At 37.2% G+C, this 24,354-nt stretch overlaps 3 protein-coding genes across 4 annotated transcripts; all 3 read right to left on the bottom strand.

Moving 5' to 3' along the window:
* Positions 1–288: 288 nt before the first annotated feature.
* LOC144852813 (sodium/glucose cotransporter 1-like) lies at positions 289–14,005 on the bottom strand. The gene is made up of 14 exons (XM_078710793.1): positions 13,610–14,005; positions 12,967–13,038; positions 11,086–11,190; positions 9,948–10,112; positions 9,482–9,587; positions 8,616–8,696; positions 7,705–7,913; positions 7,113–7,248; positions 5,278–5,385; positions 4,229–4,424; positions 3,543–3,711; positions 2,639–2,860; positions 1,963–2,152; positions 289–1,695 (listed from the first exon to the last, which is right to left on the bottom strand). The coding sequence occupies exons 1-14, from the start codon at positions 13,694–13,696 to the stop codon at positions 1,472–1,474; spliced, it is 2,070 nt and encodes a 689-aa protein (XP_078566919.1). The 5' UTR covers positions 13,697–14,005; the 3' UTR covers positions 289–1,471.
* A 337-nt stretch (positions 14,006–14,342) lies between these two features.
* On the bottom strand, positions 14,343–18,646 carry LOC144852068 (uncharacterized). Its single transcript, XM_078709762.1, has 5 exons — positions 18,423–18,646; positions 17,706–17,801; positions 16,944–17,090; positions 16,401–16,447; positions 14,343–15,047 (listed from the first exon to the last, which is right to left on the bottom strand). Exons 1-5 carry the CDS (start codon positions 18,592–18,594, stop codon positions 14,961–14,963), a joined length of 549 nt encoding a protein of 182 aa, XP_078565888.1. The 5' UTR covers positions 18,595–18,646; the 3' UTR covers positions 14,343–14,960.
* Positions 18,647–19,344: 698 nt separating this feature from the next.
* LOC144851804 (abscission/NoCut checkpoint regulator-like) lies at positions 19,345–24,162 on the bottom strand. Of its 2 annotated transcripts, XM_078709426.1 has the most exons (12): positions 24,110–24,162; positions 23,766–23,823; positions 23,474–23,664; positions 22,950–23,041; positions 22,745–22,840; positions 22,137–22,237; positions 21,595–21,709; positions 21,267–21,455; positions 20,844–20,926; positions 20,631–20,726; positions 20,391–20,500; positions 19,345–20,212 (listed from the first exon to the last, which is right to left on the bottom strand). In XM_078709426.1, the coding sequence occupies exons 2-12, from the start codon at positions 23,811–23,813 to the stop codon at positions 20,143–20,145; spliced, it is 1,191 nt and encodes a 396-aa protein (XP_078565552.1). In that variant the 5' UTR covers positions 23,814–23,823; positions 24,110–24,162; the 3' UTR covers positions 19,345–20,142. The 2 variants fall into 2 exon arrangements, with proteins under 2 accessions (XP_078565552.1, XP_078565551.1); XM_078709425.1 differs by having other exon boundaries at positions 23,766–24,156.
* Positions 24,163–24,354: the final 192 nt, after the last annotated feature.

A 24,354-nucleotide genomic window follows, 5' to 3' on the forward strand; every position in this document is an offset into this window, starting at 1 on the left:
ATTGTAAAAACACTGAACAGATATACTGTATAACAATCACTGAAGTGATAATCATAGATGGAACGTCGAATTTTCAGTGCCTCTTTCTTTGTGGTTTCCCTCATCTTATTTTAAGAAAAAGTTTTCAGTAGAGAAGAAAACATAACAGGCCAAACGAGTTTTAAAGCGCGACTCCATATCATTATATCAATTGCCTTATCCTCAGGGAATGAACGACACCCATACCCCACCCCCTCCCCCCCCCCCCCCCAAAAAAAAAGGTTACACACCAAATAAAAGAAACAACCAGATGGGCCATAAATAATGTGTTTATTTTCAAATCTGGAAGACATCGTGTGTTGTCGACGAATCAACTTTATGAAAATAAAAAATATAGCTATAAAACTAAAATTTTAAAACAATTCCTACTTCTATATTAAAATCAACCTTTTAAAAGTGGCAAGGGTAGCCATAAGCGAATTAATATCTGTCCGTTAGTCTTGCGATCGAGTGGAGTTGTTTTTTGTCGTGAAAAAAAAATCATAAAAAAAGTCATGACATCTGACAGGATTCGAACCCATGACAATGGGATCGGAAATACGTATTACATTACAATTCGGGTATCATCTCCAACTCAACAACTCAAAAACAACATTTATTTAGAAACAGTTCCAATAAATAAAAGCAGTATACTCCCATAAAGGGTTAGGTTCGTATTATAGGACCAGTGCGCCTACCAACGTTTGTGAATCAAAATTTCACTTTAGTATGCAGCCTATGCACGAACGTCCACAATTTTCAGGGGTTTTTTTTGACAGACCATGTTATGTTTACTGAATTTCCGGAAAATCGATATATTGGTGACGTCACAAAGGCTTATCAAAATCATGAGTTAAATTATCTGCATTTTTCCTATATACCACCCACAACCGGTACACCACGTGAACGTGCATATACGCGCTGCAGATACAATGCCCTGACACATGATGCGCACGCGTCAACTGTAATAGTCGAGCGTCACTGATGACTTGAACATGAAACAAACATGTTTTTAAAATCTGATCTCAATAAAAATATTGTATTAATTTGTTTAAATGTACAGTAATCGGAGCCTATTATAGTAGTGGTAAGTCTACACACACGGTCGAACGATTAAAACAATTGATTTCGCTTTAGGCCTAAATGTAGAAAAAAAACTCTTACTTCATTCACTTTAAATCCTTTCATAATAATACTTAAACTACATATACTAGACTACATAAACCGACATTGTACGTTAAGTGCAGTAAAACAGATCTCTTTCATATACTAACACAATTATTTTTACGTGTTGCGTAATAAAGTCAGTTACCCTCGACACGTGACCATCTCATACCGTGCGTACTTGAGCATAAAATATGATAGTTAAAAAGAACAGGCGAAATAAGATAACTCACAAACAACTGACTAAAATTAGCACAGGCTTGAACGGTCGCATTTAGCAACGTTACGATCAAGCAAACCAACCGTACAAAAACACGCCTAGCCCCAGTATCACCACCAATAACACGTTCAGTATTCGTTTATCGCGTTTCGTTTGGTAGATTTTCTGACGCGTTAGCTGTTCATGCATTTTCTCCATCTCGTCCGTCAGATGGCGATCATCGTTCGTTGAGAAGCCGCAAAACCAGTCGTAGAATTTGCGCCAATTTCCTGTCTCTTTAAATTCTACATCGCCTGAAAATAATATAACAGAAACGTTTATGTAGAGGCTTGTGTTTAAAGCCTCGAAAGCTTGATTCCCACTAAGGACGCAACGCAAGGACGTAGACGCAACGCAAATGAAATGACCACCAATGACAAGCGACAGTCGAATAAATCCACCGCTTGTGATTGGTCAAAACCCTTACGTTGCGTTAATACGTCGTTGTATTGCGTCTCTAGTGGGAACCAAGCATAACTGAATGTAAATCTTTCAAGTTTAGGACCTTACGAAATACGCACCATTTTCATGTACCATGTTCTTCGCCGGTTCTATTTCCTCTTTGGTCAAAGCAGTTTCTTCAATTACGTCATCCGATCCGTTGACGCCATTCATTATGTCATCCTTTCCCTTTTTATCGTGTAAATCTACCTGTTCCTCTTCTAAACGATCTTCTGTACTAAATCGAGTCCAGAACGTCAGTCGATGAATCTATTAGAATAATAAAAATAAATGGTGTAATTTCGAGTTATGATAAGAGGCCTATTAAACATGAAAACGTTCAATTATGTCGCCGGCGAAGTTGCGTTTAGGGTTAGGATATTGGGGAAATACCATTTTCATTGTATACTGGTATATCTTTGTTGTGACGATAATTACGAAAGCTTCACGTGCGCACGACGACGTTCGATTTGCGACTACCTGGGACTGATGTAAATTAAGCATAGGCCTACGTCATTTTATCGTCACAGCTAGCTCTCGGCGACGGTACGGTCACCCAAAAACAGATTAAATTTTCACTTGGGCCTAGAATCCGAAATTGAGTCCGACAACTGAAAAATCAAATGCATGCGAAAATTGTAATAATGTAATAATAAGTCCTAAGTCATCGCCGAATCGAAAGCTCATGCGCAGATCATCAAAATGACGTAATAGTATATAGAAAACTCCATTCTTTTTATTACAGAGTGTACATACCCTTTCCTTCGGCATTGGCTCTGTCATCAAACTGACAATCACCGCTACTACGACAGTTAACCAGAAGAGGAATAACGCAAAGTACATGTAGTGGAACAGCATATTCTGTACCCAGACTGGTCTAGGATCATCCTCTCCACATTCGGTACCTTGAAAAATGAAGTCCAAAACCATGCGACACAAACCGACAAATAAGCCCGCCATTAACGCCCAAAACGCACCCTTAAAAAAACAAAAACGTATATTAGCATACACTGAAGACGACTTTATACTCGAGTCGAGTCGCCGAGTGATTAAGGCAAACCATCGCCATACCAGGAAGAGTCACTCTTCCCTCATACACAATCGGCACAGATTGTCACTCCTTTCCTCGACCATAGTTCTGGTGCTAGAACAAGTCTTCTCTGATTCTTGTAATGTATTTTTATGTAAAGCGTCTTAAGCATGTTTTTTTTTCATAAAAAGGGCGCTATAGAAATGTGGTATATTATTTTATATGGACTTAGAACTGGACGTCCAGAGTCCGTACATATTTGGCTTGTATGCATCGTTCTGGAGATAGAGTATAGTATAGGAGGTTAGCCCGGTACTGGCCGATCCCAGCCCATGTCTTGGACACGTTTGGTGGCAGCATCGACACGAAGTAACCCTTAGGAGATGAAAATTGCTGTATATATATGTACGCTGCGCTTTCAAATGGTTATACTATTGAATCCATTATAAACTAAGGGTTGCAAATTTACGGGGAGCCGTTCGGGACATTGCTAATTTTGTCGACATAATACAAGCACCGTACAAATTAAGTTAGCGCCACCAATTTTGATCATTTGTCTCCAAGTTATTTGAGATTTCCAAAACGGAAATTTGTTTCGAATCGGAGGGAAGACAATGACTTCATACTCACTGGCTCGTTGATGCCATGCCAGAGTACGGCTAACAAGAATATAGCAGCGATTGGTGGTGATAAGTAAGCACTTATTTCTTGAATGTAGATGAAGAGCTGACCTCCTTGAGAGTTCTGGACAACAGGAATCCAGGCGACACTTATTCCGATAAGCACCACCATAAACGCTCTAAGAAAAACAAAAACCATGAACTATATAATGTGTTTTTCTGTATAATGATTCGATGTCCAAGGTTTTCCATAGGCCTATTAATGTCAGAGAGTTTTTTTTCAACGCGCTTTTGATCTCTCCTCACCCCTGCTCTATTTATTTATTAGTTCTTTATATTAGTATTTTTTTATATTGGGTAGCCTCTTCAATCAAAGTCTGTCCCGCAGAGAGCCCAGTCAATGGCTGTGTGTGTACCAGTACACCGGGGTAACCTACTCGTCTCGAAAGATGTACTTCTATGCACATGCGCATGAGCTAGATGTGTAAACTGGTCCTACAGTTATAGTGCTTATCCGAGAAGACTCGTTCTGCCACCAGAACCATGGGAGCGAGTGAGGCTCGAACCCTTGTCGATGTTATGGCTACGTAACTACGGTTCCACTGTCTTAACCGCTCGGCCACTTAATCGCTTTAGATACGCAGTTTTGTATTATTTTAATTTCCCCATTGTCTTTTTCTAAACTTTTAAACTCACCTTCCAACAATCATCAACTCTAATTCGTATCTCTTTTTCTCCTTAACGGACAGTCGGCGCATTTCGGAATCGCTCGGGAACTTTCGTAAGTTTCTCCAAATATCCATAGTGAAGATGGTACTACCGCTGTTGAAAATTGAGGTCAGTGAACTCATGAGTGCAGACAACATTACCGCCAACATCAGTCCTCTTAGACCTGTTAAAAACAACGTACTGATCACAATTGTATCCACCACAATTCTCTGGCAGAAATAATGAATAATCCATTCCATGCTATATTATTATAAAGCTCTGTCTACTTGCTTGACAAAAAAGTGTGATGTCCCAAATATAGTGGTAATGTGGCCAAATATGGTAATGATAATATGACATCATCATGTCCATAATATAGGCACATAACATTTTATTTTGTCACAAAACAGCGTATAGCGCGTAGCGTATAATACTGTAGAGTAATAGATAACAGGTTTCTGCAAGCCAGCGTGTGGCTCATTGGTAGACATGTTGTGGACCTGAAGCCCTGTGGCTTTTTTCAGGGAGATTATTTAGAGCTTCGGAGGGTTAGGTTCAGTTATACTGTATTTACAAATAGTAGCCTTAGACGTCACAGGCAGAAAAAAATCACATGAAATTATCGAAATCTGTTTATACTTTTGTTTGTAATCAATGCGTTTTCATTTTGTTCTTCTAGGCCTACAGCTACAACAACTTCAACGTTCATTTGCATTAAGGACAATTTATACACAGACGCGCGTTACGGTAAGCGAAAAACCGCGTAGTTTGTCCCACGTAAAATCTGTATCTATCCTGAGCGCGAACCGCCCGTCCGCTCCGCGTTGTATGCAAAATGGTCATAAGGAATAACATAGATCCTATATTTTTATCACCGTTACCGCCCGCCTGTGTATATTGGCCTTTAGACCTCCTACGTACGGGGCGCCGTTCGGGACATTACTCATTTTGTCGATGTGTCACATAATTGTATTATGTCGACACAATTAGTAATGTCCCGAACGGCGCCCCGTACCCACGAGGATTTGGTGACTAACCTTTCGGCATGACCTCCATCACGAGCAGTGGATAAGCCAAGTTTGAACAACCAGATGTACTTCCACATTCTCTTTCACAAACCTCAGCAGACGTACAAGCTACAATATCTACATTTAAATCACAAAGTTAGGTATTATTAAAGCGTGGTTCCCACTAGAACGCAACGCAGCGACGTATTGACGCAAAGTGTTGTATTGCGTAATCACAAGTTGGAACCGACGACGCAACGTTGCGTATCTTGTGGGAACCAAGCTTTAAGTAGAACCCCTTCGTTGGGACACGACTATTCGGGGGAACTACCTCTATTAAGGGGACACCTGTGAAAGGAACGAAGGGCAATATAAGTTTGGTTTTGAACATTATGGCCAACCCCTATTAAGGGGACACTTTCTTTGGTCCCCAAAGTTTCCTCCTAATATGTTGGGCGGCACGGGGCATATAATTATAGTTTCTGCGTTTTTGATAACAATATGTACTACTATACAGTAATAACGGGACACCTTCGAGAAAACAATGTTAATGGAAGTGTCCCAGGAATAGAGGTTGGCCATACGTTGGAACAACAACAATCAGGCTTAAGCTTGGTTCCCACTAGAATACAAACGCAAGCGAGTTGATCACTCACAAGCGACATAAATAAATCGCTTCAAATCACTTGCGTTGCGCTTACATCCCTGCGTTGTGTTTAAATTATTGCAACGTGTTGCGTCGAATAGTGGGAACCAAGCAAGTGTATTCTGTTGCTTTGACGAAGTATGATGACCTCTTGAGACATGTTTTAATAATGGATTTATCTTATGTTCGTGCAGAATATTAATACAATGTAAACACATGTTGTTACAATAACATATGTCAAGTTAAATCAATCAATCACAATGACATACTAACAGCCTGACAATCTCAGTTCCGCGCGAAAGTTTAACGGAAATTAGAAAAGCCTCATGAACTCCCGCGAAAAAGCACAATCTTGTTCCCAGTCTCCTTCAATAAATTGAAAGCCCAGGCCTACTAATTAGTAATCTTATCATCGGTCATTCATACTTAAGCCCCTCGAAGGTGAAAAGGCTTACGGTGCAAGTAATAAAATTAATCGTCTTAGAACACCTCCTTTGGGACACCCATATTGAGAGGACGGGGACACTTTCTCGTTAATAGAACGAAGGGGCAATATTATGTTGTATCACTGTTTAGGGGACACCTCTATTCAGGGAACACTCATATTACATGTAAAATTTGTTGGGTACCGAATGTGTCGTTTTAATAGTTATACTGTATGTACATAATGTGCTACTATAAACAAAGTAGGCCAACATCAATAAATATTAATAATAAAATATAACAAAATGTTATATTAACATCAATGTATCAAAAACCCTCCGGTCGTGCTCACTAGTACGCAACGCGTGGACATAACGCGCGGGCCAACGCAACTAATATTTTAACCAATTAAAATCAATGTATCAGTGAGACATCGCTTATGATTGTCATGTACCGTACGTGAGAACCTAGTGGCTACCAATCTTGACGCTTGGTTCCCACTAGAGACGCAACGCAATGACGTAAGCTCAACGCAAGTGAGTTGACCAATCACAAGCGATGGATTATTCGAACTGTCGCTTGTCATTGGTCATCCCGCTTGCGTTGCGTTACGTCCTTGTGTTACGTCCTAGTGGGAACCAAGCTTTACGTTGCGTTACGTCTTTGCCTTGCGTTCTAGTGGAAACCAAGCTGAACAGACAGTCTGCGCACGCACTTTTTCTGTTTATAGATTTATTAATATGGATGATATTTCCGAAATAAAAAGAAATTGAATTGAATTGAATTGAATTGATACCTGGAAACAGTATTCTGCTGACCATGCCAGGCATCACAATGATAAAGACGGGTAGTATCTTCAGAAATCCCGCCAACAGAGTTCCTCCCTGTCCGTGCGATAGATTTTTCGATGCCAGAGCACGTTGAACAATTACCTGTGTTAAAAGAAATAGGTTGTTCCCGACTATTAATAATATAAATCACTCAGAATCAGAGCAATTGAATAATGCCACACTTCTTTTACCTACAACCACCCACTGTAATAATCAATAACCGTATCTAATACGTACAGTATCATAGTAAAATTCTGTAATACGGTGTCATAGTGTGGCCTGTATCTTAGGCAATAATTTACACAGACGAGCAGTAACTGTAAGCGGAAAACAAAAATATAGAATCTTTTCTTATTTCTTATGACTATTACACAACCCGCGGGGCGGACGGGCGGGTGAGCGGAACCCCGCTAAGGATAGATACTGATTGTAGCCTACGTGCGTGGGGCAAGCTACGCGGTTTCCGTCGTTTTTCTCATCTGTGTAAATTGGCTTTAGGCCTAATACCCCTAACTTTAACATAATACAGGCGCCACATATTCAGAGAATCGGGCGTACCTGATCAGTTGCCCAATACCAAACAGACGCTGCTGATTGGCCAAAAAGAAACCCGGGCCACGGTAAATCGGATCCTCTAGCGGCACGTATCATGTGAAATGAATCTTCTCTTGGTAATCCACAAGAGTCGTTGTAGTACAGCGTTTCGTTCGGATACGCCTGCATGTACTTTAGTTCCAGATTCTTGTAGCCGCCGATTTCACTGAAACCTGTTCGTAAAAACCGAAAGTTTCAATTATTGTCTGGTTTTAATTACACTTATGTAAATAAAATAACGTCTGTTCACATGATGGCTACATTAAATATTATTAGTTAGGTCATGAATTCGCTACATTCAGCCAACCCGACTAATATGTAATCTACGACAAGTTATAAACACATATAGTACACATGTGATTACGTCGCCAAGTTCGTATGAGATCCAAAACAATATTGGAACACGTTTATAAAGTAATAAACCCCTATTAAGGGGACACATTTGGGACCCAACTAACCCATAACAAGGCTATAAAACATAGCCTTGCCAATAATAGAGATGTCCCCTGAATAGGGGTTGGTCGTACTGTTAAAACAAACTAATAGGGATGTCCCCAGTCATATAGTGTTGATAAATAAATTGCCACTCTTTCGACTACGTCCTTTTAATTTGGATTCCCCTTGAATAGGGGATGGTCGTATTATTAAAAGATTATAAAATAATATTAAATAGTGTCATTATTTAAAAAATATATATTTATATAACCACTGGTTCGTTTTATTTTCCCTAGGGTAGGCCTACGATGTCGCACTTGTACGCGTAATCAGCAAACCGTTTTAAACAATGGACCTCATTATTAGGTCCATGATTAAACTATTTAGCGTCAACAACAAAAAAATGATAAAAATATTATTCATAACTTGTTTTCACTTACTGAGAACGGACAGTATGCATGCCCCGATTACCATAACAAAAGCCTGTAAGGTATCCGTGTAAATAACGGCAGCCAAACCACCTATAGAAAAAAAGGGTATAATCCATTATTTCAACACAATGCCTTGGATTACTAATGGCAAACTTAAGGTTAAGACGTTAATTTACTCAGGCGAGTGTTATCCCTACAAGACGATATTTACGTTGGAAATCGGTTTGTTGTGAATGAAGCGAAGGGTGAATTGGTAGACCGTATAATCCAATTCACACAAACCTGTATTAAACCATTTGTCCCATGATGAAATTAAACCCTATTCTAATCGAAGGGAAATTTATAAATGCAAAAGTTAGGACATCAGAATAAGTTCAGCACTTCATTTCACCATGCTTAAGCCCTTACAACCGACCCATGATTGTTTTACGATTGCCAAATAAGTGTCACTATAAATTATAATCTTTAATACGTGAAAACATGAGAACATTTTGCCAAAGGGTAAACAATCTCTAAATTGATGTAAATGGCCCATATCTCCACATTAATCGGACTGTGTAACCCATGGAAGGAATGCATTAGTTACGTATTGTAGTACAATAGGTTGACCCCAATTAATTGAACACGGTTGTAATACAATAGATGTGATTGTTCAAGCAGGGAGATGTATAGAACAACAGGACACTGAGCTCGCCTTGCCAAGATAGGAACTCGTAACAGTCCTTTGATCTTATATCTGGCTGCGAAATAACCAACAGTACTATTATATACTATACTATGTACAATCTCCGCGGCGCCGCAGCCACAGATAAACACCTTGATCTCCGAGCTAGCATCCTGTTAGATTGCCTCGATTTAACCAACACGAATCTTACCCGTGACTGTGTACAAGGCTGTTATTCCCAATAAAGTCAAAATGGATGGATACAGGTTCCACTGTAAGGCTTGTTGAATGAATATACCGCCCGAGTACAAATCAACCTGTGGAAATTATAATAGTCGTCAATATTAGTGAGGGAGGGGTTAACATGGTTCCAGTGCCGGTATGAAGGTTGGAACAAGGAAAATAGGCCTAAATGAGAAATTAAAATATATGAACTGAAATCATTCTAGTTTCGATCTCATCGGTTTAAATTACGTTGATTTGATCTTATCAAGTTTCATCCTCCTTGTAGAGTGTCTTATTTTTACTGCATTAGTTCGTGCTTTCTACTATTATACTATTATAAACTATTGGGGGGTGGGGGGATGGGATAGGGGTTAATTTAACTTAACCACAGTTAGGCCAAAATTCTGGGTCAATAGTATACGTATTCTGATTATACTGTAAAGGTATCTTACTGAGATTTTGGTAAAGATGTATAGAAGAAGAGAGAGGAAGGCAATGTACATTCGTAACCTCTGCCTGCCAAATCGCTTCTGTAGGTAATCAGGCATGGTGTAAACGCCGCCTGCCATGTACACAGGAAGAAACACCCAGCCTAGCAGTTGGCAGAAAAACAAGGCCTACAAAATAGAAAAGAAAAGAGTTATTTATTTTAAATCTAGGTAATAATTATCATCATTTCATTATCGTTAACACTGTCATAATCACCGTATTATCAAGTTTTCGTCACTATCTCATCATCTTATTATCATCATCGTATTAGCATCAATCACCGCACGTCTGATCATCGTATCACTGTTATCACCATCGTATCATCTCTTTCATCATCGTATCATCTCTTTCATCATCGTATCATCTTTTCATCATCGTATCATCTTTTCATCATCGTATCATCTTTTCATCATCATCGTATCATCTTTTCATCATCGTATCATCTCTTTCATCATCATCGTATCATCTCTTTCATCATCATCGTATCATCTTTTCATCATCGTATCATCTCTTTCATAATCATCGTATGATCTCTTTCATCATCGTATCATCTCTTTCATCATCATCGTATCATCTTTTCATCATCGTATCATCTCTTTCATCACCGTATCATCTTTTCATCACCGTATCATCTTTTCATCTTCTTATCAACTTTTCATCATCGTATCATCTCTTACATTTTTAAATTGCTTTTAAACAAATAATACGGTATATTATGAACTTAAATTATAACCAAACACAATAATACAATGACCTACGTATTATTGTAATTTGTGTTTTTATAATGTCAATTCATATAATTTGATTGTTTTGAATTGTAAATGTTGACCTTTTCATTACAAGTTAGTAAATATTTTAAATAATATTCATCATTTAACCATCTGTACAACCATCTATTCATCCTCCTCCGTATATCATCATCATCATTACCATTATCATCATCGTATTATCACCGTCATCACTATAATCTCCGTAATAGTAATCATCGCCTTCATCATCCTTCGTCCGCCATCACCAAACCACAACCCATGCAAATGAACACCAACACAACCCACTATACCACCACCAATACCACTACACATCACCCAACCATAACCTTACGTTTAATTCAAATGCCCCAACTGCTATTCCAGCAGCGGCTCCTGATCCCGCTAGCCCAACGAAATGCTCACTGCCAATGTTACTGGCAAACAAAGATGCACCAACCTAGAAAAAGAAAACGTTAAAACAGGTCAAATGGTATTCTTTGTTAACTGGATGGAGTATCCCCTCGTCGTGAGTGGGACACCGCTTTTATACGCGGACACTTTCTCATGAAACAAAACGAGGAGAAACTTTTAACACCCCAGTATTAATGTGACTTTGTCGGGTCCTGAATGTAAGTACAATAAAGTAAGTAGGCCTAGTACGGTACTCCTTTCAATGCTTGGTTCCCACTAGGACGTAACAACGCAAGCAATTTGACCAGTCACGTTGCGCTAACGTTGCGTCCTAGTGGGAACCACGCTTAATAATATTATATTACCGATAATACACATTTTGGTGGGCCCTTCACTCTATAAGGACGCAACGCAAATACGCAAGTGAAACGCGAGTTGACCAATGGAAAGCGACAGTTCGGATAATCCATCGTTTCTGATTGGTCAAATTACGTCCTTGCGTTGCGTCCTAGTGGGAATCACGATTAAATAAGGCTTCTACTGTAATGGAAATTATATATTTATTATCCGATACGATGTACAGTAGATAACTTATAGGCCTACATCCTCCAATCGTGAAGGAATTTTCCACGATTCAATCGAACAATTTCAATAATGTGGGATGATGTCACACGACATAATACTAGTATAACTTGTGGGCCGAATTTATAGCGCAAATCAAGGCGTTTATATGTAGTATGGGGCGCAGTTCGAACGGCGCCCCGTATATGGTCATCAGGTGATTCTATTTTGCAAACAAAAATGCGCAACCAATCAGAGGTCGGAGGATGGAATTTTGGATGTCACCTCGTGGAAAACAGGCTTTAAGAAGATAAAACGTAGTATTAAAATAAAATTAATTCGCATTAATAATAAATCATAAAAGATTTTAATGTCATCTCCTACAGCTGTAGCCGTTAATTATATTACCGGCAATTAAAAAACTATCATGCATTTCTGTGTTGACCTGTATGTAGGTCTACAAACAGTACCGGTAGGCCTATAAGCTGACCAGAACTATGTTACAGTGGTGGATCCAGAGCATTCAGAAACTACGAAAGATGAGATGAGAGAAGACAAACAATATATGGGTGGGGAAGGGGGGAGGATGGTAGGTAACAATTGTTACTGAAAGAGATGGATGTAAAAAGATTAGCCCACATCACGATATTTTTTTAATTGAAAAATTGTTTTGTTTTTAACCTCTTTGCAATCAAAAACAGTTTTGTTTCGATATATAAAATGTCTTGCATACCGTACAGTGGCGTAACGGCTATGTGCGCCTACTGGCTAAACCCAGGGACCCGGAGCCAGGGGAAAAAAGACATTAAAATAATGTCGAAAAGGGCTAAAAACGCCCGAGGTTTTCAGCGTTGGAGGGCCACTTAGGGTTCCTCCTTAGCCAGGGGCCTCAGGCCTCTGCGTTACGCCGCTGATACCGTAATACGGTAGGCTAGTCTTTTGTAAGAACATTTCCCAGAAAGAAATAACAATTATTAATTAATACAACGTTCGGTTAGATTCAGTTAATAATTACTCTAGTCGTAAATAAGACATGCTTGCACACTGTTTTGTATTTGATTGCTTTTAGAAAATCAGAAAAATGTTTCGTGATGTGGGGTAATTTTCTCGAACATTTTTCTCAACAACAAGACCCTCGGGAATTCACGATGTTAAACTCCGGAAATCCCCGGTACAAACACGCGCATGTCATATTGTTTGTCATCTCTTCAAGAGATGCGTCTTCCTAAGCACGAACATAAAAATAAAGTGTCATACTTACGGGTAGCCATAGCATTGATCCTCCAGCTAAAAAATAACCCTCAGCACTGCCGCGGTTTGATCGAAGCATCGACTAATAATGGAGAACATTTATGATAACAATAAATCAAATAATAAATACGACTTACAATAAATATTGTATAAGTTTATGTTTGTGTGTTTATTAGGTAGGTGGTATGATAATGTTGATACAAAATAAAACAGAAAAATATGATAGATTCCTCCAAATTTGCAGATGAAAACAATAATTAATAGGCTAGAGCTATAGTAGTAGGCCTTATAGTTTCTGAGAAAAAAACCATGGTTTATGAATGAAGTTTTAATTCCAAAGAAAAGATAGGCCTATAATTACTCCGGATCACGCCTAATTAATTGATTTTAATGAAGTTTATAATAAATATTAATGAAGTAAACGTTTATTAAAAAAAAGATAGTAATTTCTAGAATGCAAGCACAACAATAAAATCTCTATTATATAGGCCTGTTTCAAATCCCTAGTCTAATACCGAGTACTATCTAGTTAGCATACTGAGTTTTATGAGGCCATAGGCCTATGTATGATAGATGGACGACAAGTGGACACTGACCCCGAGAAGAATCAAAATGTTCTTGTGTACCGTAACGGTATTGAAAACAATACTTACGCCCAGGCCTACTAATATGACTACCACGAAATACGTGGCTATAACAGCTATATCCACTCCTTCCAGTTGCGACGTGGAGGCTCCCATCGTTGACCGGTTACGTAAATTATATAATTATTAATAATAAGGCCTATACTACGATCGGGAAACAAAACAAGTTGAAGCGAACTACACAGCAGGAATGGTGTGACTCCTCCCTACTCCGCCTCCTGTTGCGAATGCGTGTCACACAATCAACACTGTGTGCAGGTCACGAACACTGTTCTATAGCTGTGTGTTATCTGGGTGGAGCGATTAGAGATTAAAAAGCACCGATGTATCTTAAATTGAACTTTGTTCATGTGCAAATATTATCTAATTGTTACGTATTAAATCCTTCCGTAGTTACACAGAGAGTACAATTAAAACAAGGCGAACAAAATGTCAATGGAAAATTCCAATAAAATGTATCATTACTGTAAAGTGCCTAGATTTTTCAACAGACGCGCTGTGTGGTGGAAGAAGTAGTAGGCCTATAAAGTTAGTGATGCGTGTAATATCACGAAATTTGACGCTTTTCCAAGTCATATGGTGTAAAAACATATGACTTGAATTTCTCCAGGCACTTTCTTTATGTTTTAGTGGTTTATTCATATTGAAGAACAAATTGTCAGTGTGACGTAATGAAGAAAAATAAGTTTGCGTTAAAAATAAGTGTAGATATTCGATTTAAATCGTTCGGAACTTGACAAAGAACAATGTCATGTTTATTTATTTACTTGATTGCTTCACCTACACTATGAGTACAAACCAAAAAAAAAACTAAAAATAGATAAATAAAAGTTAAGTACACGGTTGCCAGTACCAGCATATAATTTTAAAAAATATATAAAACGTGGCGAACTTTGAGCATCACATGCTGTGCCGCTAAAACATCATTAGTATCATAAACATGTAGTTTTACAGATAACTTAAATAAAAATAAATTCTGAATAATTGGTGAGGAACTATACGTCCCAACCAAGCCTCTTCCTCACTCATTTTAGCAGTTTCAGCCTGATTTATATTTGTTTTATTGTTAACAAGTGTCGTTTTTATCGTAAACTTTTTGTAAAAAAAAAGTATGTAAACTATAACTAATTTCAGCAATTTTTCATATGTTTTTTAAATTCATTTCAATTCTTATTATAAACCTAATGTTTTGAATAATGTTATAATGGCGACCGGAACCAACTAATTTGTTGATTTTCAAATAGAGAGTGTGCGCACACTCAGTTGGCACATTTCAGGGAAATACATAATATTAGTAAGTATAATCTAATTGGCCTACAGCATTCTATACTTCTAACTTAATTGTTTTATTTTTTAGTTCTTAATTAAAGAATGTAACGGTAATGTTAGAGCAGGCAATCATCTTTCCGGCAAGATCTGCCAATTCAGCATTGACCCGAAAATCCGACTGCAAGAAAAAATAAAATTACATTAATTACGTTGAAAACAGAGAGTACATTTTAAGATCGCACTCGGCTAATGCACTATATACAATGTTTTTTTGCACGTAGTAGTGGTAGTGGTGGTGGTGGTAGTGGTGGTGGTACAAATGGTGGTGGTGGTGGTATAAATGGTGGTGGTAGTGGTGGTGGTACAAATGGTGGTGGTATTGGTGGTGGTATAAATGGTGGTGGTGGTATAAATGGTGGTGGTAGTGGTGGTGGTACAAATGGTGGTGGTAGTGGTGGTGGTATAAATGGTGGTGGTGGTATAAATGGTGGTGGTGGTATAGTGGTGTGGTGGTATAAATGGTGGTGGTGGTAGTGGTGGCATAGTGGTGGTGGTATAGTGGTGTGGTGGTATAAATGGTGGTGGTGGTAGTGGTGGTATAGTGGTGGTGGTGGTATACATAGTGGTGGTGGTGGTAGTGGTGGTATAGTGGTGTGGTGGTATAAATGGTGGTGGTGGTGGTAGTGGTGGTATAGTGGTGGTATAGTGGTGGTGGTATAGTGGTGTGGATGGTATAAATGGTGGTGGTGGTAGTGGTGGTATAGTGGTGGTGGTGGTATAGTGGTGTGGTGGTATAAATGGTGGTGGTGGTTGTATAGTGGTGGTGGTATAGTGGTGGTGGTGGTATAGTGGTGTGGTGGTATAAATGGTGGTGGTGGTGGTGGTAGTGGTGGTATAGTGGTGATGGTATAGTGGTGTGGTGGTATAAATGGTGGTGGTGGTGAAATGTGGAATTAAAAATGGTGAAATGAAGTTTAATTTGTTGTCCTATCTTTTGCATTACAATTTGTTGGAAAGTTGGGAAAGAGGGGCAGACCGGCGGAATCCACCCCTGAAGTTGAATTATGGACGAATTATGGCTAACTCTTAGCTTTGGTGGGTAGGTAACGAATTTACCCGGGTAAAGTCTGGGAATGAGCCCAAAAGAGTTTGTTTGCTTGGCGTCCGTCAGATCATAAAATGGACACAATTGTTGAATTGTTTGTTCTACTTGTGTCCTTAGTCGTATAGCACAATGAAAGTAAACATAGGCCAACAATTCCAAGGCTTTCAATAATCGGATAGGATCTACGCAGAATGACCAAATAATCGTACGAAAGTGGTTTTGTACCGGGTCTATGGGACTACTGTAGGGGGCCTAGTTATCTCACCATCATTATCTTCCTATGTGCAGAACCTCATTTGAGTATAGTCACACATGGGTTTCCTAATTTTCATTAAAGTTTGTGTTCCACACGTTTCATATTATTATTAGGCCTACATAATTTTTTTTTTCTTTTTTTCTCTTTTTTTCATTTTTTTGTTCACTCACCGTGATGTATCGGTGCATCGTACAAGTCCACAAGAGTTCAACAGAAGCTACGATATGAATTAAATATCAAATATCAATATCTTCATGCATTTATTTTATGTTACGTTGTAACCCCTCCGGCCTTCGGGACACCCTTATATTATCCTTCTATGTAAGGAGGACATTTTCCAGCGAAATGGCATGTTAAAACACTATCCGCAACCCATAGGAACCCCAAGGATGTTCCCTTTAAACACGTGGCTCAATATATTGATCCAAATTTAAAGAAACTAAAAAAAATTAACCAACCATGGTCAGAAAATCAGTTTAAAGCAAACAAATAAAATCTTTTTAAAGTCGAAATAAAGTAATCTCGGAATATAGTCCGATAGAAAATAAATACGTTAAAATCAAAAGAAAAAATAAAGCCTACACAAATTAAATCAAAAGCACATTAGATTCACATGAGCCAGATATTGGTATTAGAATGGATCACATCGACATGTTATAATGTAGGCCTAACTCATTTTAGGCCTACTTTAAGTGACCGTTTCAAGAACTTACAGTTCTTCTTGGCGGGGAACGGACAGTCGAATTCAAGTGGAATCATACTGCACATTATGGTATCACGTAGTCTTAGAAGCGGCGTCTGCGACTTTGGCGGCATAAAAATATCGCCGCTAAATTGAACGGCAGTATCAATATCTTCAACTGAAAAGAAGTAATAGATAGTATATAAACGTGTTGCTAGGAGGATGCAGATTTAGGCCTAACTATATTGTGGTTCGAATCCTAAATGTGTTATTGTCCTCGTTGCATATTTGTAATTTTTTAGTGAGTGAATGATATATTGAGAGGTTTAGTTTCAGGTGAAAATAGAAAGATTTAAATTATTTAAATCAGTTAAAAATTACGAGGGGAATGCAATCCAGGGTTAGAAACAACCGTGTCGAAAGCTAAGGTCTACGGAGATAAAACATCATCGTGTGGGGTGCGCCCTCTGTATCGTCACACAAAAAACGGTTGCTCCAAAAAAAGTTATCATAAAGTTACAACGGGCTAGGCATTGTTGTGTTGTTCACGTCTGAATAAAGTTATTATTACGGCCAATTTACACATACGAGTGGTAACGGTAATACAAATATAGAATCTATGCTATTCCTTATGACCATTTACACACAATAATAAACAAGGAGCGGACGGGCGGTTTCCGCTCATGATAGATACAGATTCTACGTGGGGGACAAGCTACGTGGTTTTCCGCTTACCGTTGCCGCTCGTCTGTGTAATTGGCCTTTATCGTTATTGAAATTACAGGATACTCACTCAATGTTATGCCCAATGTCACGTTAAATTCAAACAGTTTAAGAGAAAGTCGAGCTGGGTCAGTTGTTATACGAACGTCGGGCATAGTAGGAGGGCCTAGAAATCGAAGATATAGTAATTAACATGATGGATTTGGGGACTGTTAAAATATTACGCTACATAGTTAATCCTACAGTACATAATGCTACATAAATGTCTAGGCATACATGCCTGTACATTCAATAGAGGAAGCGCAGGCCTACAAATTAACTTCCTTCCTGAACACAGCCTACGTTTAACATGATTGTCTACATACATTTATACCAGCTTGGTTCCTACCGGGACGCAACGCTGTAGGCCTACGCGTAAAAACACAAGTAATTACTTTGGTCACAAAGTGACAGATAAGCCGTCACTTGTGATTGGTCAGAAGTAGGTACATTGCAATACTTCACTCAATATGAGTTCCAACCTCGTATATTACGGACTACTTTATTGCAATGTCTGTTGTATATCACTCTAAAAAAAAACAACAAATATTGTGCACACTTAAAAGTAGCATTAATCTAAATGTCAACTTTATGTCAATGGCTACCAGATGTCTCTATGAAGACGGTTATATGAACCAGTAGGCCTACCAGTTATATCATTGTGTAGCGCATACGATAGTTGGTCGTAGGAACCAGGCTTACCGAACGATCATATCAACTTTCAATAGAAAAAAAAACAGTCACCTACCGCAATTGTGTGTAACCACGGACGTATCGTTTCCATGGTATGTTTTTTTATACGTCGGTTTCGTTGGTGGTGGTGTTATTATAATGTTGGTTAATTCACAAACCGCTGCGTGCGCATGAAAGTACGCGATTACGCAACAAAACGCAATGACGATATACCCTTTCATATCCATTCGATTCCTACTCCATGTATAACATAACGATAGTTGTTTTAGATAAGGAAGAACGAATATTAAACTGATGTCAAGTGTTATCGAAACCAGTGACGTCACAATTTTACAACATAGAATTCGATACAAATACTTTTGTATGTCTTATTTTCTGTGATTTTCAGTTTTGATAGGCTGAACTTTATAAAGACGATCTAATCACTAAGTACAGTACACTCTCAATTGGGACATCTTTATTCGGGAGACAACCCTGGGGGACACTTCCCCGTGACGTGAATGAGGGGCAATATGCCTACATGTTTAACGCTACGGGCAACCACTATTCAGGGGACACACCTAAGAAGAAACTCTGTTGTGTCCCGAAGGTGTCCCCTTTAATAGAGGTTCTACTTATATAATTGTTCATAATTATTTTTAATGAGTGTAATTATAACTGTCTTTTGCGCACACTCAATGAAAATGAAACCAATTGTTGTCAAACACATGCATTAAAAAGGTCTAGGTTAACAGTGCTATGTTGTATAAGAAGAAATAAAAAAACCATATACAGCAACGTAGTACGTAATTTGACCAATCACAATTGATGGATTAACTGTCGCTTGTCATTGGTCAATTTGCTTGCGTTGCCTCTACGTTCTTACGTTGCGTCTCTAGTGTGAATCAAGCTTTAGGAAAGGTCCGCCACCAAAGTTGGACAAACAAAAATAATAATATTCTCCTTATGTAATCTTAAAGCTGTTTTTCAGCCATAGAAGGTTTTATTAAACATATAACATTTTTATTATCTAAATAAATAATGATTAATATTATGTACAACTAAAAATCTGTATTGAGAATTATCAACGAGGATTCATCCGTCCAATTGGCAGATAAAATAAATATCATTTCATATCTTATTTCATAAGTTTCGAAAATAGAAAAACATTCTCGTTAGCATCAATCGTTAAAATTAAAATTTCTCGATAGAATGTTTAAAAAATGGTTATAAAAAATTATTATTTTTCTATTAATATTGCTGGTTGCTGTTAGACTTGCCCTAATTCTCTAGTTATTGTCTCTTGTTACGATGTTAGTATTCCTTTACGATTTTTGGGTTAGAAAATTTCATCTTTAAACCTTTTATTTGTTAGTTCGTACGATTGAGGAAATAAATAAGATCCTTTATATTCGTTCCTAGAAAACTGTAGTATAGGTATGACACGCCATACGCGCCAAAGCTGAAGTATAGGTATGGCACGCCATATGTGAAAGCTGAAGTATAGGTATGACACGCTATACGCGCCAAAGCTGAAGTATAGGTATGACACGCCACAATATCGAACCTAGACTAGTAGCTACTGTCAGCTTCTATTATGCTTCTTTAAATTTTAAGGGACCAACAAACAAACTAAAACAAATTATATTTTAATCTAACATTTTAAATTACTGTATCAAAATATTACAAAGAAAAGAAATTTAATAACAAAAGTCATAAAATATATTGCTTTCTCAGCATTAATAGTACAACAAAATCTCTTGTGGTGTGTAAAAGTATAAAATATTTATTTCTTATTACACATGTTTATTTGTTGGTGCTTTGTATTTTTTTATCATATGTTCATCAGACTTGTCATGTCCTTCCCTAAAACAAAAAATAAAAACAAATAAAAAACAATAAAAACATTGAATTACATTCAGTAAGCTCAAACTAGTTGAACCAAATGAAGTTCTAAACTGGTCTCAACTGGAATTTTGTTCTAATTGAAACAGTGTGAAATAGTAAAAGAGATAAAAAGTGTATATAACCAGCTAACACTTACTTGAAACATCTCTTGCAGAACAAGTCTCCATCACAACTTAAACATCTAAGTATAGCATCTTCATTGCAGATACAGCACCAAGGTAACTCATCAGGGTCAGCGGTAAAAGCCTAACAAACAAAAATTATTTTTCATTAAGTCTTCTAACTTCTCTTTTAAACAGTTAAGATGAGGAAATCTGTGATAATAAGAAAAAGCCACCCCGACTGAGATTCGAACCTGGAACCTTCTGCTACATACCTCCTCTTTTGTTTCCTTGGGTTCATCAGGATGCCTTACTATTCCATCATTTCCCGATTCTCTTAGTTTCTTATCCAGTTTTTCTTCTTCAGCAAGCTTTAAAAAGAAATCAGTTTAATTTAATTCTATATAATGATTTTCTTGCAAGAAACACAGGAAAATATTTTTGACAACCAATCGTGATAACTTCCACATGACATCTACGCTACTCACTTGTTGCAACAGCCTCTTTGTTGCCGTTTCTTCATCTTCGTCACTGCTTGCATCGTAAGACATCCTCTTATTTTTAAAATTGCCTGAAATGAATAAAAATATTTCTATAATAATGTGGTAATTGTTAACTTAGTATAAGTAAAAAATACTTAACATATTATTGAGTTGAATTAATATCAAACCAAGGCAATCTAACAACAGGACACTGAGATCACCTTGCCAAGATAGGAACTCGTAACAGTCCTTTGATCTTATGTCTGGCTGCAACAAATACCAACAGTACTGCACTATGTACTCATTCTTCATGGCACGCTGTGTCTGTTAAGGGGCATGGAACTGATCGTGTTGCAATCACAGATAAACCCTTTGATCTCCGGAGCTCAGCATCCTGTTGTTAGATTTCCTTGATCAAATTAAATATACTTTTAGCTTTTTCTGGATCTAGGCCCTGTAAACTTGCTAGTCTGCCTGCCATTTCTGCATCTGATTCATCTTGTTCTTTCGTTCTTTTCAACTCCTCTTCACTTTCCTTCATCAATCTCTTCACATTCTCCTCAAAATTTTTATCATCGTCCGCAGGTTGAGTTCCACTGCGGATATCATTTGGAATACCTAAATTATAAAATGATTTTAAAACAGTATTTCTACAGGAATAAGATGTTTAATTATCAAAATAAATAGACCATCAACACATGGGCTACAATAATTTGAAAGAAATACTGTATAAGGAACATCACTGAATAAAATGTACCTGGTTCATCATCTTGTTTTCCTAAGCCACCTTCCAAGGAAATTTCAGAAGACATTTCATCCACTAAATCATTGAACTGTTCTTGGAAATTGCGGTTATCTGGTGTAAAGTACGGCTAAAAAGAAAGGAATAGTTAAAATCATTGATTTGGCACAACAGTGGTGAGGACTCTGTAGTGGGAACCTTTTTTGGGTTCTGAAAGTGTCCCTTTAATAGGAGTTCTACTGTATATACAAATATTTACAGCAGAGCCCCTTTTTTGGACACCTCTATTCAGGGGACACTTTTTTGGGTCCTAAAACTAAAAGTGTCCCCTTAATAATAATAATAGAGGTTCTACTGCATATAAAAATATACAATACAATAGAACGCCTTTTTTTTGGGACAACTCTTTCAGGGGATACCCCTATCAAAAGGATAACCTATTCAGGAGGAGACCCGTATTAAGGGGACAATATTGGGTCCTGAAGGTGTCCTCTTAATAAGGCGCTGTTGCTATTATTAATAAGCATTAAAGTAGTGATTTGTTTGACAGTAGGTACCTTAGTAGCCTGACTGGTACTAGACTGGGCTGATGATGCTGGTGGAAGGCCTTTTAAAGCTCTTAGGCGTTCTTCCATGTTCTGTGTCGTAGGAATTGTTCCTAAAACGTAAATTAAAATAATAATGCATGCTATTAAAATGAATGAATATCAGTTTAGTGGCACAACATCTTGGTGGTTAACATCATTTTTTTACATTCCTGGGTCCAAATCCTAACGAAGTCTATTCTTGAAGTTAAGAATTCAGTCAATCAAAGTCAATAAATATTTTCTTTAAATTGTAATTATTGCAAGATTTTTTTAATGTTTCCCTCAGTCCAAATGTGATATTTATGTACTGTATATAATGTTGTTCAAACATTGTTGAAATTGTATTTGTATTTTTATATGTTCACAGCCCCAGGAAAGAACAACCATTGATCTGGGCCTGCATTGTTAAATAAAGTTGAATTAAGGTTATTCCATAGAGGTAATATCTCTCTTGTTCTTATGGGCCAACCTGCATGGGCAGACCCTCTATTGAAAGGAGAACAAAGGAAACAGGGCTACATCCCTCCCACCCTCCCATTCTTTCCAAGTATGCTGGCTCCACCTAATGAATATGTTACCTTGTTGTGTTACCCTGCCTTCCTTCAGCTTGTTCAACCTATCAACAATTGCTTTATCCTTTGGTTCTAGTCCCTTCAATGCAACATTTCTTGCAGCTAAAAATATAAAACTATTTTAGAACAGACAACTCCTGGTGGAGTATATCAACCAAACAATCAACCAATAAATTTTGCTAATTCAATTTATTTTTTAAAATGTTTATACCTTGTGACTGTGCTCTGCCTTCCTTTATGTTATTCATTGGATTAGAATGTTCTTGATCTTTAGGTGTTTTGGCAGCCAGAACTTCCATTCGCCTATCAAAAAAATACCCATCACATATAAATTTTTAAAATTGTATTATAATACTTTTCATCATATCAAATTGTTTTTTTTTGCTAAATAAGGATTATTCTTCTTGTATAATATTTATTTCAACAATATGGATTATTAAACTGTTGAATGTTTTTTAAAATACTTTGCACATGCAATTTTAATTATTGATGCAGGATCCTCGGCCAATGGAAACTTTTTTAATTGGGTAATCCTTGCTACCTTAAATAATTTATAATCTTGTGTACAGTATGTATGTATGTATATGTAAATAAATAAATAAACAATTTGGTGGATTAATAAATTCAAATGAAAACAATCGAGTATATTATTTATTTATATTATTTACTTTAAATTTGTATTGTTGATGTTATTGTTATATAATATGTTGTTGAAAACTGTGAAAAAGTTCTTACCGTTTAAAATTTTCTGGAGGAGAAAGTCTTCGTTGATTCATCTTATTGTCTTTGTCAGGATCTGGAGGGTTGTTTAATATTTTGTAACAAGATCTGCACACAGGGTGTGCTTTGGAACCCTTGTTTGGTACAACTGCTTTTTGTGGTAGACATTTTGAACAGAAAGATAGTTGGCATTTCCTACATGAATGCTGCAAAAATCAGAAAATTATTTATAATTAATATTCATCCCTTATTTAAACATATTATTATTAATATTTATAAATTATTATCAGTAAAAACTATATTTTACCTCTTTCCTGAAAATACCGAACTTCTCGGTACACGAATAACACGACATACTGTACTGTCTACTACCCGCAAAAATACAAATCTGCAGTGAGTGGCCGAGATGGATTCCCGACGACGCAAGGATAGAATGATGAATGAATACCGGGGTGGGTGTAGGGCCTAGGCTAGTAGTAGTAGTAGGCCTACAACTTAATAAATTGTCTTTTTCAGAATACAATTAAAAATGTATTTTACAGATTTTCTGACTAAATTAAACACGTCTAATTAATCTATAATGACTTAATTTAACTCTGCTAGAAATGTGTTAGCATGGTATTAATTAAAACGCATAAAAAAGTGTTTTACTTAAGAGATTTCCTTTAAAAAATGCAAAACACAACACACATGACCAAAACAAATATAACCTATGACCGGATAAATTATACAGTAATAACAAAACATGTACACGATATAAAATTGTGTATAACACGTAAATGTTACTATTTAGCAGATTTTAAAGTATATTGAATTGTAAAATTATATTTAATGACTTAAAATAATTAAAATATGATAAATAAAGCTAATTATAGTAAACATTAAGAAATACTTTA

Source organism: Antedon bifida, chromosome 9 (assembly GCF_963402885.1).
Source record: "Antedon bifida chromosome 9, ecAntBifi1.1, whole genome shotgun sequence".
In the NCBI taxonomy this organism is placed as follows: domain Eukaryota; kingdom Metazoa; phylum Echinodermata; class Crinoidea; order Comatulida; family Antedonidae; genus Antedon; species Antedon bifida.

Bases quoted from the DNA above. Each gene is read 5' to 3' on its own strand.
- LOC144851804 (XM_078709426.1), bottom strand. From the start codon at position 23,813: ATGTCGTGTTATTCGTGTACCGAGAAGTTCGGTATTTTCAGGAAAGAG. The intron at 21,456-21,594 runs GTACATTTTATT...TTTATAATTTAG, and splicing joins AAAACAAGATGATGAACCAG to GTATTCCAAATGATATCCGC. The intron at 20,927-21,266 runs GTATATTTAATT...TATTCATTTCAG, and splicing joins AGATCCAGAAAAAGCTAAAA to GCAATTTTAAAAATAAGAGG.
- LOC144852813 (XM_078710793.1), bottom strand. From the start codon at position 13,696: ATGGGAGCCTCCACGTCGCAACTGGAAGGAGTGGATATAGCTGTTATA. The intron at 7,249-7,704 runs GTACGCCCGATT...CTTTTAACACAG, and splicing joins GGTATTGGGCAACTGATCAG to GTAATTGTTCAACGTGCTCT. The intron at 2,861-3,542 runs GTGAGTATGAAG...TGTTTTTTTAAG, and splicing joins GGCATGGCATCAACGAGCCA to GGTGCGTTTTGGGCGTTAAT.
- LOC144852068 (XM_078709762.1), bottom strand. From the start codon at position 18,594: ATGGATATGAAAGGGTATATCGTCATTGCGTTTTGTTGCGTAATCGCG. The intron at 17,091-17,705 runs GTGAGTATCCTG...ACTTCTTTTCAG, and splicing joins GACATTGGGCATAACATTGA to TTGAAGATATTGATACTGCC. The intron at 15,048-16,400 runs GTGAGTGAACAA...TTTTTCTTGCAG, and splicing joins CGATGCACCGATACATCACG to TCGGATTTTCGGGTCAATGC.